The sequence below is a fragment of the Anneissia japonica genome, unplaced genomic scaffold (genome assembly GCF_011630105.1).
Source record: "Anneissia japonica isolate Jap-2015-1 unplaced genomic scaffold, ASM1163010v1 scaffold287584_len476085_cov161, whole genome shotgun sequence".
NCBI classification, from domain to species: domain Eukaryota; kingdom Metazoa; phylum Echinodermata; class Crinoidea; order Comatulida; family Comatulidae; genus Anneissia; species Anneissia japonica.
This window is the reverse complement of record NW_022693058.1, coordinates 314873-332113: the sequence shown is the minus strand read 5'-3', so window position 1 is coordinate 332113 and position 17241 is coordinate 314873. Positions and strand designations below refer to the sequence as shown.

The 17241-nt window shown below is 34.0% G+C and overlaps 2 protein-coding genes across 4 annotated transcripts; both read right to left on the bottom strand.

The window, feature by feature from the left end:
• Positions 1 to 3111: 3111 nt before the first annotated feature.
• Positions 3112 to 8060, bottom strand: LOC117100634. Of its 2 annotated transcripts, XM_033240431.1 has the most exons (3): positions 7426 to 8060; positions 5941 to 6003; positions 3112 to 4266 (listed from the first exon to the last, which is right to left on the bottom strand). In XM_033240431.1, the coding sequence occupies exons 1-3, from the start codon at positions 8048 to 8050 to the stop codon at positions 4016 to 4018; spliced, it is 939 nt and encodes a 312-aa protein (XP_033096322.1). In that variant the 5' UTR covers positions 8051 to 8060; the 3' UTR covers positions 3112 to 4015. The 2 variants fall into 2 exon arrangements, with proteins under 2 accessions (XP_033096322.1, XP_033096323.1); XM_033240432.1 differs by lacking the exon at positions 5941 to 6003.
• A 35-nt stretch (positions 8061 to 8095) lies between these two features.
• On the bottom strand, positions 8096 to 14409 carry LOC117100633. Of its 2 annotated transcripts, none has more exons than XM_033240428.1 (3): positions 14314 to 14409; positions 12215 to 12353; positions 8096 to 9761 (listed from the first exon to the last, which is right to left on the bottom strand). In XM_033240428.1, the coding sequence occupies exons 1-3, from the start codon at positions 14368 to 14370 to the stop codon at positions 8110 to 8112; spliced, it is 1848 nt and encodes a 615-aa protein (XP_033096319.1). In that variant the 5' UTR covers positions 14371 to 14409; the 3' UTR covers positions 8096 to 8109. The 2 variants fall into 2 exon arrangements, with proteins under 2 accessions (XP_033096319.1, XP_033096320.1); XM_033240429.1 differs by having other exon boundaries at positions 12215 to 12350; positions 14314 to 14396.
• Positions 14410 to 17241: the final 2832 nt, after the last annotated feature.

Below are 17241 nucleotides of genomic sequence, written 5' to 3'. Positions count from 1 at the left end.
TTTTGCAACTCGCATTTTGCTACTCGCAACTCGCATTTTGCAACTCGCAACTCGCGTTTTGCTACTCGCAACTCGCATTTTGCAACTCGCAACTCGCATTTTGCAACTCGCAACTTGCATTTTGCAACTCGCAACTCGCATTTTGTAACTCGCAACTCGCATTTTGTAACTCGCAACTCGCATTTTGTAACTCGCAACTCGCACTGAAGTAACACTCGCTGAGGAAGGCAGTAGATGCTGCCGAAAATTTTGTTTAATAGATATACATCAAAGTGTCAAGCATTTATTTTAACAACTGCAGTGTTATTCTATATGTACTTATATACATACATACACACATACACGCATACACACACACACACACACACACACACATACATGTAGGAGAGTCCAAGTGTGGACTATAGTACAAAACCCCGTTTTCGAGGACTTCTTAATTTTTGGATATTTATAAAAAACTAACATCAATTAATTAAAAATAGATGCCATATATGGTAAATATGAATTACAATTATGCTAATTAATATTATTTTTATATGTGTACAATACTATCTAAGTGAGGACATCGTGTGTGTGTGTGTGCCTGCCATTCTGAAGAATTGTGGACTATTATCACACAAACATTTAGGTAGGTCAAACTGTGGACTATCTGGTAAATCGTGGACTATTTATCACACACACATGTAGTCGGTCTAATGCTATCTAACTGAGGACATCGTATATGTGCCAATCTTGTAAATCGTGGACTATTACCACACACACACACACACGTATAGCTGGGTCAAACTGTGGACTATCTGGTAAATCGTGGACTATTATCACACCCACACATGTATAGCTGGGTAAATCGTGGACTATTTGTCACACAATATACATTAGCTTTGTCCAAATTGGCACTTCTGTACTACAATGGCGGCACTAGGATATTTTTTCTGGAGGAGCACTATACGCCGTCCGACAGGGGGACTTGAGCACATAGGTCCGAGCTGGGGGAAGTGTTTGAGGGGGGATGGTTATTTTTTAAAGAAGGAACCTTTGGATGCCGGAATTGCCCTCAGACTGTTACAGACATGTTGGCTTGGCGTGAGCCTATTATTATATTTTCTATGGTCTGACTGCCTGACAAACACGTCCAATGGGGTCTTAACCCTCCTTCCCCCGCTGGCGCCGTCACTGCTGTACTACAATAAACCTATATAATTATGGAATGTGTTAAACGAAGTTGTTTTATATCAATGATCTACATAATAAATGTGCATGGTTGTTTTTATAATTCAATACATTTTGAACTATACAGTCTATTTTATTAAAGAACTCTGCAATTAAAGGAAACTTCTTTGTGGCTCCAATGATCACTGTAGATACAATAGCAGTTACTGTATTAACATTTATTCTAATCCAAAGCTATCACAAACATCTCAAAATCCCAAAAGTCATCATTAATGAGAAATTTTTATACAGTCTCTTAAACAGTCTGTCCTATTACATAAGTTTAAAGGCATTGTTTTATTAGTATTCATATTTTGTACTGTATAGTAAATTTGCTTAAATGAATTTGATTCAGAATTTAAAACAAAATGAATAACAGATTATTTGATTTTTAACATCTAAAGCACAATACGAAAAACAAAGGCTCAAAAACAAATTACCAATGATTGAAAGTAGTACCAATGTATTTCAATGATAAATCATCACCCAAGTCAACACAACTATATTTATTAACATGTTAAAGATTATTATCATTTAGCCATAATCATAGTTAACACAACTATACTCATCACTATTTTTTAAATTTTTTTTTTTGGCAACTCATGCACTGTGTGCACGAAAGCTGTGTCAAATAAACTAGTCTTTAAAGTACTAAATGTTTTTTGAGTTTTATTTTCACTTCTTCAGGTGAATGTGAAGCTAAGAAACAGTATAGAGAGACAAAGTGAGTTAATTTATTCAAGCATTAAAATGAGACAAATGGGCTAAGGCAAATGCAATAAATAGTGTAACAAATGTAAATGATACGATAGGTCAGGGGTAAAAAATGTAGATTCCTGACCCCTGACCTATCGTGTCAATTATATTTTTTACACTGTTTATTGCATATTCCTTAGCCCCTTTTGTCTCATTTTAATGCTTGAATAAATTAACTCACTTTGTCTATCTATACCGTTTATGTTTAGCTTCACGTTCACCTAAAGAAGTGCACTGTGTGCGCGAAAGCTAGTGTACTGTCAAATATACTAGTCTTTAAAGTACTAATGTTTTTTGACTCATCAATATGTTCATGATTAATATGAACTCTAAATCATCACCCAAGTCAACACAACTGTATCCATTAACATGTTAAAGATTATTATCGTTTAGCTATAATCATAGTTAACACTACTATACTCATCAATATGTTCATGATTAATATTATCTACATTTTAATCATTATCTTTTTTTCTTTTTTTTTGGCAACTCAAATTTTTCCGCTAAAAGAAGTAAAGTTAGTGCTATTCCTTCACTTCTGGTAAATAATAGACAAAAATTTGGAATGTAAAATAATATTGCAAATAATAAATCATACAAATATAAATGTTATTTTAGATAAACATGCCTTATCGTCTAATGCAGAAAATGTTAAAAGCCAATTTTAGTGGTTTAACCAAAACCTTTAATAAATTTGGTTGGAATATTCTTGAATTAATGAATAAAAAATATAAATGACACGATAGGTCAGGGGTGAGGAATCTACATTCCTGACTCCTGACCTATTGTGTCATTTATATTTTTTACACTGTTTATTGCATATGCCTTAGCCCTTTTGTCTTATTTTAATGCTTGAATAAATTAACTCACTCTGTCTATCTATAAGAAAGTATAATACATACTCCAAGTATTGAAATACACGCCATCGTGTTGGGATTCAATATTTCAAAACACAGCTTTCGTGCACACAGTGCATGAGTTGCCAAAAAAAAAAATTTAAAAAATAGTGATGAGTATAGTTGTGTTAACTATGATTATGGCTAAATGATAATAATCAGGAATGATGATGACATAATTATCAGGAATGATGATGACATAATTAATGTCGAAATATTGAATCCCAACACGATGGCGTGTATTTCAATACTTGGAGTATGTATTATACTTTCTTATCTGAGATTAATCAGTGGACCTTTCGGTTTCTGTCTATCTATACTGTTTATATTTAGCTTCACATTCACCTGAAGAAGTGCATTGTGTGCGCGAAAGCTAGTGTACTGTCAAATAAACTAGGCTTTAAAGTACTAAATGTTTTTTGACTCATCAATATGTTCATGATTATTATTAACTCTAAATCATCACCTAAGTCAACACAACTATTAACATGTTAAAGATTATTATCGTTTAGCTATAATCATAGTTAACACTACTATACTCATCAATATGTTCATGATTACTATTATCTACATTTTAATCGTTATCTACTTTTTTTTTTTTTTTTTTGGCAACTCAATTTTTTTTGCTAAAAGAAGTAAAGTTAGCGCCATTCCTTCACTTCTAGTAAATAATAGACAAAAATTTAGAATGTAAAATAATATTGCAAATAATAAATCATACAATATAAATGTTATTTTAGATAAACATGGCTTATCATCTAATGCAGAAAATATTAAAAGCCAATTTTAGTAGTTTAAGAGAAACCTTTAATAAATTTTGTTGGAATATTCTTGAATTAATGGATGTCAATGAATGTATTACATTAGTTTATGATATTTTGATTCGGCTGTCAGGGACCTTATCATTACACAAGAAAAGCCAAACTACTACAAGCTTTAAGATCAAGAGAATACCATCATAACATTTTTAAACAATATCCACCTATAATAACTAAGCAACATTTTTGGGAGGGCAGGAAAAATTGTAAGTGTTATTAAATTTTAAATATGCAACTTATTTAAAATTTCTTACTACAAGTACAAATCAACATGGTTCAAATGTAAATGCAAAAATGGAAGCACTACAACTCGAGTCACACTGCTATCATAAACAACTAATTAACAAACTTATGCAGTTGCCTGGATTTCTTTACGATTTTGTTTCGACAGAAGTCCTTAATGTTTCTCCAGGACCTTCTGTAAAGTGTGTCCCCTTCTTTTCTTAAGCAGATATCGATATCTTTCTTACTGGGAATTATATTTGTGAGAATATGGTTTCCAAGGTGCCTCATAACGGCTGCAGCCTCTTTCTCAGTCCATGGTATTCGTGTTTGTTTCGAGTTGCTTGTTAGAGGTGGTGGTTGATCTTTAGAAAAACAAAATAAATGTTATAAATTAAAACACAAAACATTGTGATGAAACAGATAAAACAACTATAAAAAAGGAAAGAAGAGTCAAGCATTATTTTAAAAGAGTCTTATCTATTTTTTCGCAGTTGTGCCATGTACAAATGGTTAGGCAGCAAGGAAATATCCTGCGGGGTATGTCGGGGGGTATGTCTTAGTGACTGCTGAGGGAAGGGTGTATAAGAATATGATCTGGTGCTTTATGATTATTACTATTTTGAATAAAGAATGTTTTGAGCAGTGGACCCCACCGGGGGGGGGGGGCCTCTGGTGGCCCCCAGCAGCCGTATAAGTCAAGTCTTAAATTAGTAAATTAGATTTAAAAACTGGGGAAGGGGTGACTAATGCGCACAATATAAAATTTTGGTTTCTAAAGTTGTCCTCATTAAACAAATTAAATCATTTTATATTCATAATAACCTATTTTTGGGTTTAAAAAACCCCATTTCTGTTTAAAGACCCTTGGTTATGATTGTATCATGTGGTAATGGTTAATGGTTTTAAATTTACATAGTGCAAAATACAAAAAGTCTCTATGCACTGTAAACACTTGTTAGTGTACAGATGTTGGGAAATGTGAAAGAATAAAAAAAATATATGAAGATGAAAACACGAGCCAAACATTTTTTTTACCAATTGAGTCCAATATACTATCAAGGGGTTTGGATGGTTTTGCAATGTGCTTTTGATTTGCAGGGTCCAGGAATTTTTTTAAACAAAAATTTACATTTTTACCCCAAATATAGGTTGCTATGGGCATACAATTATTTAATTTTTTTTAATTGAAATACCAAGTGACTCCTGTACTACAGTGATCCAATCACAATCAAGGGGTTTGGATGTTGATGCTGTGTTTTCTTGGAGGTTTTCAGTGTATTTTCAGGTATTTTTCACTTGCACTCATAAAATAGGTTTATGAACATAAACTTATTTAATTTATTAATATAAAAAGTGAGTACTATATCACAATCAAGTAGGTTTTTTTGGGCTCTACAGTGGTTTTTTTAATTTGTGGGGTTTGGCAGGTTTGTGGGCTTTCCGACCTTTAGCAATTAGCCCAAAAATCATCAATGAGATTTCTCAAACTTTTGGGTCAGCTTATACACCAGAATATAGAGTATGTGGTACATTAAATAATATAAATTTACCAGGCAGTGTAATGAATTGATAGTCTGTAAAATACAAAGTGTTATTGTTATTGTTGAGGTTAATAATCAATTAATAAACATTTTTCTTATGTACTTAATTGGAAGCAAGACATGTTCTACCCCTTGCATTTTAATATGAGTGAGTTAGAAACGTTACAATAGTCTTTAACAATGAAATTTAATAAAACCTGTTACAGTTTATTCTATGAAGGTACTGTACTTGCTTTTTGGTGACAATTCACCCCATATAAGACTCTGAAGCTAATTCAAGACAAGAGGGAAATTGAATTATATATCCAATAAACCCTGCTGGTTAACATCACTGAGAATTTTACAAAAAGTTAAAGTTCAAAACAATCTTTTTAAATGGTCAATATATTAATTCAATATTGACACTAACAATTCAACACACACATTTTAAAAATAAAAAAATTAAAATATCATCTTGGATATTTACAAAATTATATTATTATCACTAAAACTCACCAACAACATCATTCTGTTTCTCATTGTGATCGTCATCATCCGATTCACACTCAGCATCAACCTCTGAAAGAATAAACAAGTTAAAAACTAAAAATTAAATAAACATGGGGAAAATACATAATTTAAGTCTGCAAGTATGTAGTCTTCATCAGTAAGAATGTTGTCTGTTATGTATCGCATTTCTCAGTCCACCATTTTACATTTTAACATCATTTCCTTATATCCTAGAAAATAAAAATATTAAAGATGTACTAGCATATAACTGTGCTCCGCACGGTCTTGAATGAGTGGGGAAAGGTGGCGATGTACATTGTTGAATGTTATGGGAAGTCGAGGAGGCAATCGTTGTGGATATTATGGTTAACATGTCATTATTTTTCTAAAAGACGTCTTTGTAGATAATTTTATATAAAATTTCACTCATACTCTCTAGCTTTCAGGGGTGGATCCAGAATTTTCCAAATAGGGGGAGGGGAGGGGAACAACAGTTTTAGAATAGATAAGTGAGTAGCACATAATATTAATATTCTAAAATTTAGTTGCAAAATTGGGAAGCGTGTCCCTCACCCCACCCCCTTACTGATTGGTGGAGCTGACTCGACCATACTTAAACTTCAGTGCCGCTATCTTAATGCACTAGGGCATTGCGGAAGAACAGCCATTTTGACCCGATCCAAATCGACCCAGATTTTAGAGAGAGGGGAATAGGCCTAATATAGGCCACTCATGTGGCAGCGGTTAGCCCTAGCCGAAATGATTAGGCCTAGCTTATATCATGCCTTTTGCACAGGCATATCTTTATTTTTACCTGATCGATTTCTAAAACATGCCAATTTATTGCTGATGTTTTGAGCCATATGATACAGTAATATTCAGTATACAATGGGTACTCCGTAGCGTTAGAGGCAAGTATGGGAACATGCTGCTCATATTATTTCGTTGACCTGAAACATAGACTGTTTCATTTGCGGCCTGGGGCGATATTTTTCAGATCTGAGCACTGCAGTACAGATTAACAGAGGGATTTATAAATAAGCAACTCGCGAAACAGGTACATGATTTCTGGTGGCTTTTGGTTGTTTTTTCATTGTTATCCAATACCCAGCCTTTAAAAGTAGCGGAAAGTGGTCGTGACATAGAAACCCCAGAGTATGAGACATGAGCACATTCATACCAGCCGTTTCAGAAGAGATAGGTGAACTTACTCCCGGGCGTTTAGTAGAATTAATATATAGATAGATTGTCCCCTGTAAAAAAATGACCAACAAATCACAAAAATTAACCTTGAAATTAACTTGCTGACTTTGAAGAAACATAAAAATTATCAAAGAAATTAATGTATTTAAAAATGTTTTACCTGTTTTTAAAAAATATTATGTGGGTACATTGTTTAAAAATGCACTCATTTCTATAATGAAGTTGATAATGATTCATGAATAACATCTTTAAACAAAATATTGATCATTTAAAATATATGTACTGTACCTTCTAATGGATTTAGCGTTACTTCATCTAAGGATTTTCCTTGTATTGAGGTAATACTCCCATTCTCCAATGCCATCAGTAATTTGGATACTTTTGCAACTTGTACTGTAGCATTAGGTAAGCGATAATACTCCCGATGGACTCTAACGTCATGGCCTAGAAAATTTGCCAAAACATCTAGTTCGTTATCCTTCAAGTTCATTATTTGTGAGACCGTCGCAATATGCTTTCGAAGTCTAGTGGAACGAATTAGTTCAGGTTTTTTACATCCACACGCTTCTGCATATTTTCTCAAAGCATCGCAGCCTCTTATGTGGTTTAGAGACCCTACAACTGGGAACAGAAATACATTATCTTCATTTACCACTTCTCCTCTATTTTTAATCAGCAGATCTATGTTGTTCTTCATGTCTTCACTTATCAGCAATGGCACTGTTCTTCCCCTTTTTCCAACTATTTCTACTCTCCACAGCACTTTACTCAGTGCTTTCTCCCACTCTGTAAGAGGAATATCAGTGACACTCTCCTCACCTTTTTTACAGTTGTTAACAAAATCAGAGAGCCTAATCTTCGAAACTTCCCCTTGTCTTCTCCTGTTAAACAGGATGAGCTGTGTCAACACCATTTCATTCAATTCTTTCCAATCTAGAGAAGACGAACTTACTCTCTCCTTTAGGTACTTTGTCAATATAACAATGTCATCTGTAAAAGGAAGCAATTTGGGATTGTTTCGTTTTCTTTCATGAAGTGTACGTAATGCCTGGCCTGATACAGATTTCTCCCACTTATGGAATGTAGTTGTTCGAAGTTTTGGCTTCTATTCTGTAATTCTACGTCTCCTTTTACAAGAGCATTGCCTTTCTGAATGAGAGAACACGTTTTCAAGCTATGCCCTAGTTTAAGCGCTAAGCTTGGAATGCTGTAAGTTTGTGTGCATTCGTCATATCCGGAAACTAATTTTGCAGCACTTACCACATCTAAAAAACATTCTGGATCAATCAATGAACTGAGGCTTGCATTAGTGGACTTTGTTAGTTTTCTGAAGGCGATCACAAGTCGTGCAACTTCTCTCATCTTTGTTCTTATGTTTGTATGTTGATCTGGGTCATGTCCATGTTTAGAGCACAGTTTTTCACCGAACTGGAGTATAAGATTATCACACTTCACTACCTGTCCAACACTGTCGCAAGTTAAGCCAGACAACACTGTTTTTAGATGTGAACTGATTGCTTTTGTAGATGGCAAGAGCATCTTTCCCTCAGTCACTCGTCGATTCCTCTTCTTTGATTTTTGTGCATCATCTATCGGAAGTTGGCACTTATGTTTCCAGAGTTCTCGTTTTGCAAAGTAACCATAACAGCTTTGGCAGGGTACATAATCTGAGGCATGAGCTTTTCTAGTGGGTCTGTACACAACCACCAGTTCACCAACTCCATCTTTGAGAACTTCACAGTTATGTAAAAGATTCCCCAAGTTTCTCATTTTTGTTAATTTGGCAGATTTTTTCTCCTTGTTGTTTTCATTCAACCATTTGATCACTGATTTTTCATCTTTATGTAATGTGGAGAGATGTCGTGGTAGCTTCTTTTGTGGAATATGACAGTACATACAATAGTGGACCTTGTCCCAACGCCTTGCTTCCGTGTTATTTGTTGTCATGACAGTGATTCCTGTATCCTTTACAGAGGTTGATACCACTTCTTCCTGTACTTCCCCTAAATCATTAAGGGTGTTTAACATTAGATTTGGGTATAATGGGTATAATTGACTTGTATATTCACAAAATAATTCTTCACTATTTGGGACCACCTCACTGTCTTCTCTGTGTATATTTCCATCATCATGCTGGTCATCTTCAATGATTACCGTATCTGCTATACTAGAATCATCATCCTCTATATTATCGTCATCTGGGTTATCATCATCCTCTACATTATCATCATTATCTGCTGTACTTGAGTAATCATCCTTCTCATTATCGTCATTATCTACTGTACTCGAATCATCATCGTTCTCATTATAATCACTATCTGCTGTACTTGAATCATCATCCTCCTCATTATCACTATTTGCTGTACACGAATCATCATCCTTGTCATTATCATCATTACCTGGTTTAAAACTTGATTCATCATCCTTCTTATTATCATCAATATCTGCTGTACTTGAATCATCATCCTTCTCATTATCATCAATATCTGCTGTACTACTTGAATCATCATCCTTCTCTTTATCATCATTATTTGGTTTAAGCCTCAAATCATTATCCAGGTAATTATCGTTCCTCAAACCACCAACCTGTCCATTATTATCTTTTGCGCTTGAATCAACTTTAACTGTGGAGAAGTTTAAAAAAGAAAGTATATATGGACTTAACAAATTTAATTGTTATCTATTAATGCATGTAATTATTAAAATTATAAATTTTTGAAATAAATAATTAGAACATGATAAATTCACCAACAACATAAATATGGTATAGAGCATGCCAAGAGAGGAACAATGTAATTTAAAAAAAGGGTTATCATCTATGCACATTTACAGTAATATGCTCAGATTTGAAATCAAAATTTCTAATCGTATTTTCAGTGGTTTTATATATTTTAATAATTGTAGATGTGAAAAAGCATCACTATAAGTAGCTTTTGGGTTTGTTTGTTAGTCGATAACACATATTCCTTAATTTTCATTATTCCGGGGATTCAAACCGGCTTTGTTTTGAGATTCGGCTAACTGTTTCGAGTTGATGTACGGTGTGCGAGAGATGGTGTTGAAAATCATAAACTATTGCTGTTTAGCTGATTTGTATGAAATTGTATTTGACACACAAATTGATTGAAAATTTACAGAAAATGCCCAGGCTAAACAAAGGTTATTTGAAACTAGGCAGGCCAATAGAAAATTAGCGAAGACCCTGGAATTCTACTCAGCCCTTTGGTTTTATCCAGTTTTTTGTTAACTCCCTTTTTTTTAAAGCACTCTTGCCCCAATCTAATTTAATTAAGTGATACTGAAGTTTTTTGGGGGTCATTACAAACAGTGTAGCGGCAAAGTTTAATGGTGGACCCAATTCAAGAGTGAACCTAATACAAGTGTGGACCAATTTCAGACTCAATTTAATGCATGATATTGACTGTTGTGTACCATGTTTTTAAACTGTATTACTTATTGATAGCAGTGAAGTGGAGGGGAGGAGGAAGGGGTGACTGCCAGACAGGAGCAACTCACCTTAGAAAATGATTTTTCTTGTTTTAAAATGTTTAAAAATTTGGCTGGATGGATGACCACCCTAAAAAATATATATCTTCACCTCAGTTCACCATGGTTGGGCCTGACGTTGAAACAAATATAAGGATTTGGAAACTCTGGATCCTTGGTAATGGCACTCTCAGACCTTAATATTTTTTTCTATGGTTTTAATTTTAAATATAATACATCAGATAACTTTACAAAAAATAGAATAGGCCTAGGGATGAGCATCTGGAATGTCCCCATCCACCTTAACCCCGGCCTTAATTTGGGCTGAGGTAAAAACTATTATGAAGTGGCAACTCATTGCACTTTCACATACACTACTTAAAAAAAATTTGATTACGGCAAACTTTTATCAGCGAGCAGGAGGGTACCTGGAGAGTTCCACCAGGGCTGGGACTGAGGTAAAAAGAAATAATGGTTTAGCAACCCTGGATGTCCATAAGCGACTTTGAAAATGGTTTCCAATGGTCTTAATTTTAATTAATTATTTGTTGCAAAAATAGGATGGGTACAAAAAATGTTCACATCAATCTCAGCCTCACCATGGAAAGTGAAACAAATTATGATAGCAATCTAGATGCCAGGAAATTATACTTTCATATTTCACATTTCTGTACATTTTAATCAGAGAGGAAGAATGTACAGTACTAAGAAAGTTCAAATTCACCTCAACCCCACCACAATTTTCAAAGGGCCTAATTTGATGGAGGATGTTCAATATTTAAATAATTGGGACCAATTTTACACCTAAAATCTAACTTATGTGGACCCACATTTTAAATAGTGGATCCATTTCAACAATTTTACCTTTTTATGCTAATGTGGAACCATGTTTTAAATGTGGACTCACTTCATGGGTATAAACTCAATAATGTAATATACCCTTTTAAAATCTGGGACCCATAAAATCAAACTACAAATCTAACTAATGTGGGCACATCTTTTAAAATGAACCAATTACATGCATATAAACTGAAAAGTGTGGACCATTTTAAAAATTGGGCCTCATATTTTTGTTCTTCAAATATACATATAAAAAAATAGAGCTTTTTGGTGAATAAGGCTGAGAGAGCGGCCATTTACCTTTCTACTACAACTAAAAAGAAAAGTGGTTACTTGTATTTTTTATTTTACTATGTGCAGTTTTTCCTACATAAGACCATTTTTAGTATTCTCTAGTATTTTAGGAAATTTCATTTTTTTTCACAATTATTGTACATTGGTATATTCAAACTTATATTCGAATGAACGTTTTTGGGTAGACCTCCCCTTTAAAAGTGTTGTTGTTATGCTTACATAAACTGGATTTTATTTAGTCGATGACAACAGATTGATGTTGTATCCTTATAAGTAGATCTGAACATGAAATTAATTTCATCTGCCAGAAAAATGTTCACTCTCTTACGAAAATCATCATATCTATATTATCGCATCAATTATAGTTTTATGTATCACTATCAAGAATTTTATGAGTTTGTGTCCTTCATTTTTTCAAAAAGAATAAACTACTAGCACTTAACTGTACAGTACTCACCAAATTTTGATAGCAAAGTATATATCTCTCCATCTTCATACCGAACTGTTACTTTCCCTTTCACGTAGTCAATGACCTCTCCTCTATAATAGTTTTTATTTCGCCACATGGCTAGAATTTTTTTTCCTTTAGTCAACTGCTAGAAAGTACAAAAAAGAAAATTCTCTTATATATGGCAATGATAATATTTTGACTATAAAACAACACATTCAATTTACAGTATACAAGATTTATACAAGGATACAAGGATACTTTATTCATCCCACCACGGGGAAATTCCATGACTGAATATAACAATGTGAAAAAGCAATAGACCATCTGATGATGATAATAATAATTTATAATAATAATAATAATAATAATAAATATTATTAATAATAATAACAATAATAATAATAACAATAACAACTTTTCTAATTCAGACTTGAGGGGAATATCTTTTGTGTTATCTTCCCCTTAAAGTTGTATAATTTGGTTTCCACTTAACATCGTTTTCTTAATTGTTCTCTAACTTCTCCATTGTCTAAGATCCCCTTGAGGTAGGTTTTAGATAAATAATAGTAATAATAATAATAAATAATAATAGTTTTTATAATATTATTTAATTTTTATGAACTTGTAATCAATACAGGTCACCCACACTGAAAACCCTCTACCTCTGACGTTTACTATTGAAGTCCCTAATTGCTCTGGGGAGGAAGAAGAGACGATGGCTTTCTGTGGAGCTCCATGGCAGCCGCAGTCTACTGCGACATTCCATATAACTGCTGGCAATATCTGAATGAAGGAGGTGGCTTACGTCACCACATATCGATCAGAACTTCTTGCACAACCGTTCGTGGTAGACTGAGTCCACCACGGGTTACTCACACCCAACCAAACTCCCTGCCCTCCTCACCAGCCTATCAATCCTATCCCTATCTAGTTTATTTACATTCCCAACCCGGGCCAATAAGCAATACCACCCCCACCCCCCCACAGAACCAATTACAGATAAATAAAACATATGCAGAATTTGACTACTGACATTGAATAAGTACAGTTTACGTAAGCAATACATGCGTGCATTGAGTTTCTTTGATATAATCAATATTTCCCCCCATGACAGACAGATATCAAAAACAACCCCAGATACTAGAAACCCTTTCTACCCTTGAATTCTTGATTACTATTTCTCTAGCCTCAACCCTTTTTTTAACACAAAAGTCAATTACCAAATCTATTTATTATCGGCAGTATATACTGAAAAGAGGAAGGGAGCTAACACTGTATATCCTGTGGTGTGCCAGTATTATATTTTACTGTCTGTGACTACCCCATTATTTTTTTTCATTGAATTGCTAAAAAAAAACAAAAGCTCCTTATAAAATTACCATTGTTTTGATGTAGAAATTATATAAATTTTCAAATCATTATGGCAGAAATTTGGAAGTAGATGTTTTTAACAAACTTTTATACAGTATATGCTACTCCATGATAGTTAGCTGCACTGTTGAAAGTTTTAAGGTAAGTCTAAATTCCTGATCACTCTCTGGCAAAATTGGTCAACTTGTTTATATTTTTGACAGTATAGGCCTACAGTACAATACTTTTATTATTTAAAATTTAACACTCTGACCGCCAGGGGTTTTTATAGTATCAGCTACCGCCAGACTTTTTAGCGAATTTTAACATTTTTCCAAGCAAGCTCATTGAGAGTGCGTATGTGATGAGATTGGTATGTAATTTATAAATACTACAAGAACTAAAAACATCTTAGCTTTACAATGGTACCAAACATGTTATTCTAATCAGAATCTGTGACCCGTAACAGTAAAATGAAACAGACTCACTTTTTGAGATTTACGCAAAGGACACTTTCAAATAGTGAAATACTTACGGTCCAGACTGAACATTGTGTTCAAATTGTTAGTACATGTCGGTAATTACCCCATCTATCGGGTTATGTAAAAACACCTGAAACACTCCGTGTTTGGCGGTCAAGCGTTGTGTTACAAAACACGGAGGTTTTCGCGTTTGGCGGGCAGAGTGTTAATTACCATCAGATCAGATATGTCACATTTCTATCACCAAGAGAAAATACACAATAAAAATCATACCACAGATATATCGGGTGGATTTTTTTCCTGACATCTTCTTTTGGGTCTTGACGCCATCTGTTAGTTAAAAAATGAATCACGAGAATTATATGCCCTTTCAATCTGTCTCTTATACACATCAGAGGTGTATAAGAGACAGGAATATAACAATGTGAAAAAGCAATAGACCATCTGATGATGATAATAATAATTTATAATAATAATAATAATAATAATAAATATTATTAATAATAATAACAATAATAATAATAACAATAACAACTTTTCTAACTGTCTCTTATACACATCTTACACAATAAAAATCATACCACAGATATATCAGGTGGATTTTTTTCCTGACATCTTCTTTTAGGTCTTGACGCCATCTGTTAGTTAAAAAATGAATCACGAGAATTATATGCCCTTTCAATTAAAAAAAAAAAGGTACTTTAGGAATTTCAACGATGAAACTAGTAACGTAGAACTCAAGACGAAATTTAAAAAACAAAAAAAACAAAAACAGCCAACTATGGAAATCATAGCGAGTCCACTTTATAATATCGATGCAAAACTAAAACAAGGTTTGTAAGTTTCTAATATGATTTTTGGTTTAAATAAACATAAATTTCAACGTTTGGTTCTTGAATCACAAATTTATGCTTTCTTTAACTTTTCTGCAAATTATTTTAAGGCAAAACTTATTAAGAACTTTGAGGAAAACAATTGAATGTCAAAAATAGAGCAGAAAGAATTGTATGCAACTTAAATTTTGATTTTGATTTTAACAGTATGGAAGTTAAAACATTATTATTTAGGCATCATAGGCAAATTCATTTAATACTGAAAATTAATTTTATTTTTAATCCTTTATATTCATGTTGGCCTATGCCCTAGTCTAGGATAACAAGATGACGGGTGAATGGGCTAGTTAGGCTCAGGTAAGGAATATGTAGGTGGCTCTCACTCATCAGACTGAGACAATACATGTTTATTCAATATTATAGGAAAGCAGTCAATTTTTTTCTTTTTTTTTTGCTGCAGAAACAGAGCCGAAAGTTTGCTATAAAATATTGGATGATAATTTTTTGTTAACAGCTCAAAATGCGAAAAAACAAACAAACTTCTTTGTGCGAAGGCAACTAATAGTTAGGAGACCCGGTATTATAACACCTAATAAATAGTAAGTAAATTTTCCGGACTTAAATATAAAAAGCCTTATCTCTATAGCCTCTCTAGACCTAGATCAATCTAAGGTCGCGAATAGCTAGGGCGGGGACCTGGCCTACATAGTGTATTAAGGCTTAGGCCTAGCTAGCCTAGCTAGCTTTCTTCTGTAAGGCATAGCCAAAGCCTGCTGATCTTATCTGTTGGCCTTACGCAAGCCCTATATTCTAATAAACATGCTCTTATGCATTTAAATGAAATAGTTATATACAAATTTATGAGAATTTAAACAAAATTACCTTCATTAAAAGTTAAAGCACGCCGGCTGGAAACTTTGGTAGCCTACAGAATACAGACGTTCAACGCATCACTGTCCACGTTTAGCGCATAATGTGTATACACAAACCAATACAACGTCTGGACAACTGCTTGCAATCATTATACCGTGAACGCATAGTTTTCTGAACTTACACACAATCTATAACTATCTATAACATACAGCACTGGGTGTAACACCTTGAAATGTTCTAAATCGATGGATAGTGGACAATCATCAGCTCGAGTTGAAATTGATAGAGAGCGCCACCTAGACCGCTAGAAAGCGTTTAAAAGCAGTTTTGGAACCGTGGACGTCCACGGTTCCTGAGCTGTCCACGACACGAAGGTGTGTAATCAAAATGGCGTCCACGATTGAAGGCAAATACATACGCACACACACACACACACACACACACACCCACACACACACACACACACACACACAAGAGTAATATGATAAAAAAGATAAAGCTCAGGTCTCCAAATATATGATACTCATTGTGATTCAGGCTTGGCCTTCGCCGAAGACTTTCAAGTATTTATGACATACCGCAATAGCAAGGTAGGTATTTGCAATTAATTAATAGTAAATGTTATATTTGAGCATTTTGAAGATTAAAGAAAATTCTATTGGAAACTTTTAAAAATTAATAATAATAATTAATCCAGCGGCACGCAAAACTAGATTGGTTGTGCTATTAATATTTTACTCAAATTTCAAGTTTCAAATTACCTTAATATTATTTTATAGGTTAATTCTAAGTTCCGAACACAGGAAGCTCATTTTTGAGCTCAAAACATTCCGGAAGTAGTCCAGGGGGTGTGAAGCCCCCCCCCCAAATATTTTAACATATAAGTTTCATAGGCTTATTTAATCGATTTCAGAGTCTACTAATATGTAGAAAATATATATGACATTTTTTTTCTACTTGAAAAATGTTGGTCTTTCTCTCCGACTGGGGGGATAGTGGGAGCTTTCTCTGACGGGTTCTCTTCCCCCTCACCCGGCCCTGGCGACACTCCTGATAGTGCATATACGGTAAACATTGATTTATTCAAATAAATGTTATAAAAGACACTGACTCAATCGCGCTTCATACTTTAAATCAAAATAAATTCTTGTTAAGATTTTCAACTTTGTTGAAGTGTTGAAATGTATACATAAGGTTTTTATAATCGAAGCGCAACCTACAGAGTCAAGTGTTGATACTTTCACGGGCAGATTGCCAACAGCGGCGTCCGAACCAATGAGCCACTTGAAGCCTCGATCAGGGTCTCGGAGTGAAAATCCCTGGTAGAATTCATGGGGAGATTTTTTATGGCATGGTATCGCCCAAATTTTGATCATTTAGACTACCATATTAAGGATTGACAATTAAAATAAATTTATTGTATAGGAAAATTATTATTTTTGGGTCTGACAAACCCGTCGTAGCGTCGGACGACGGGGGGGGGGGGGGGGTGTGA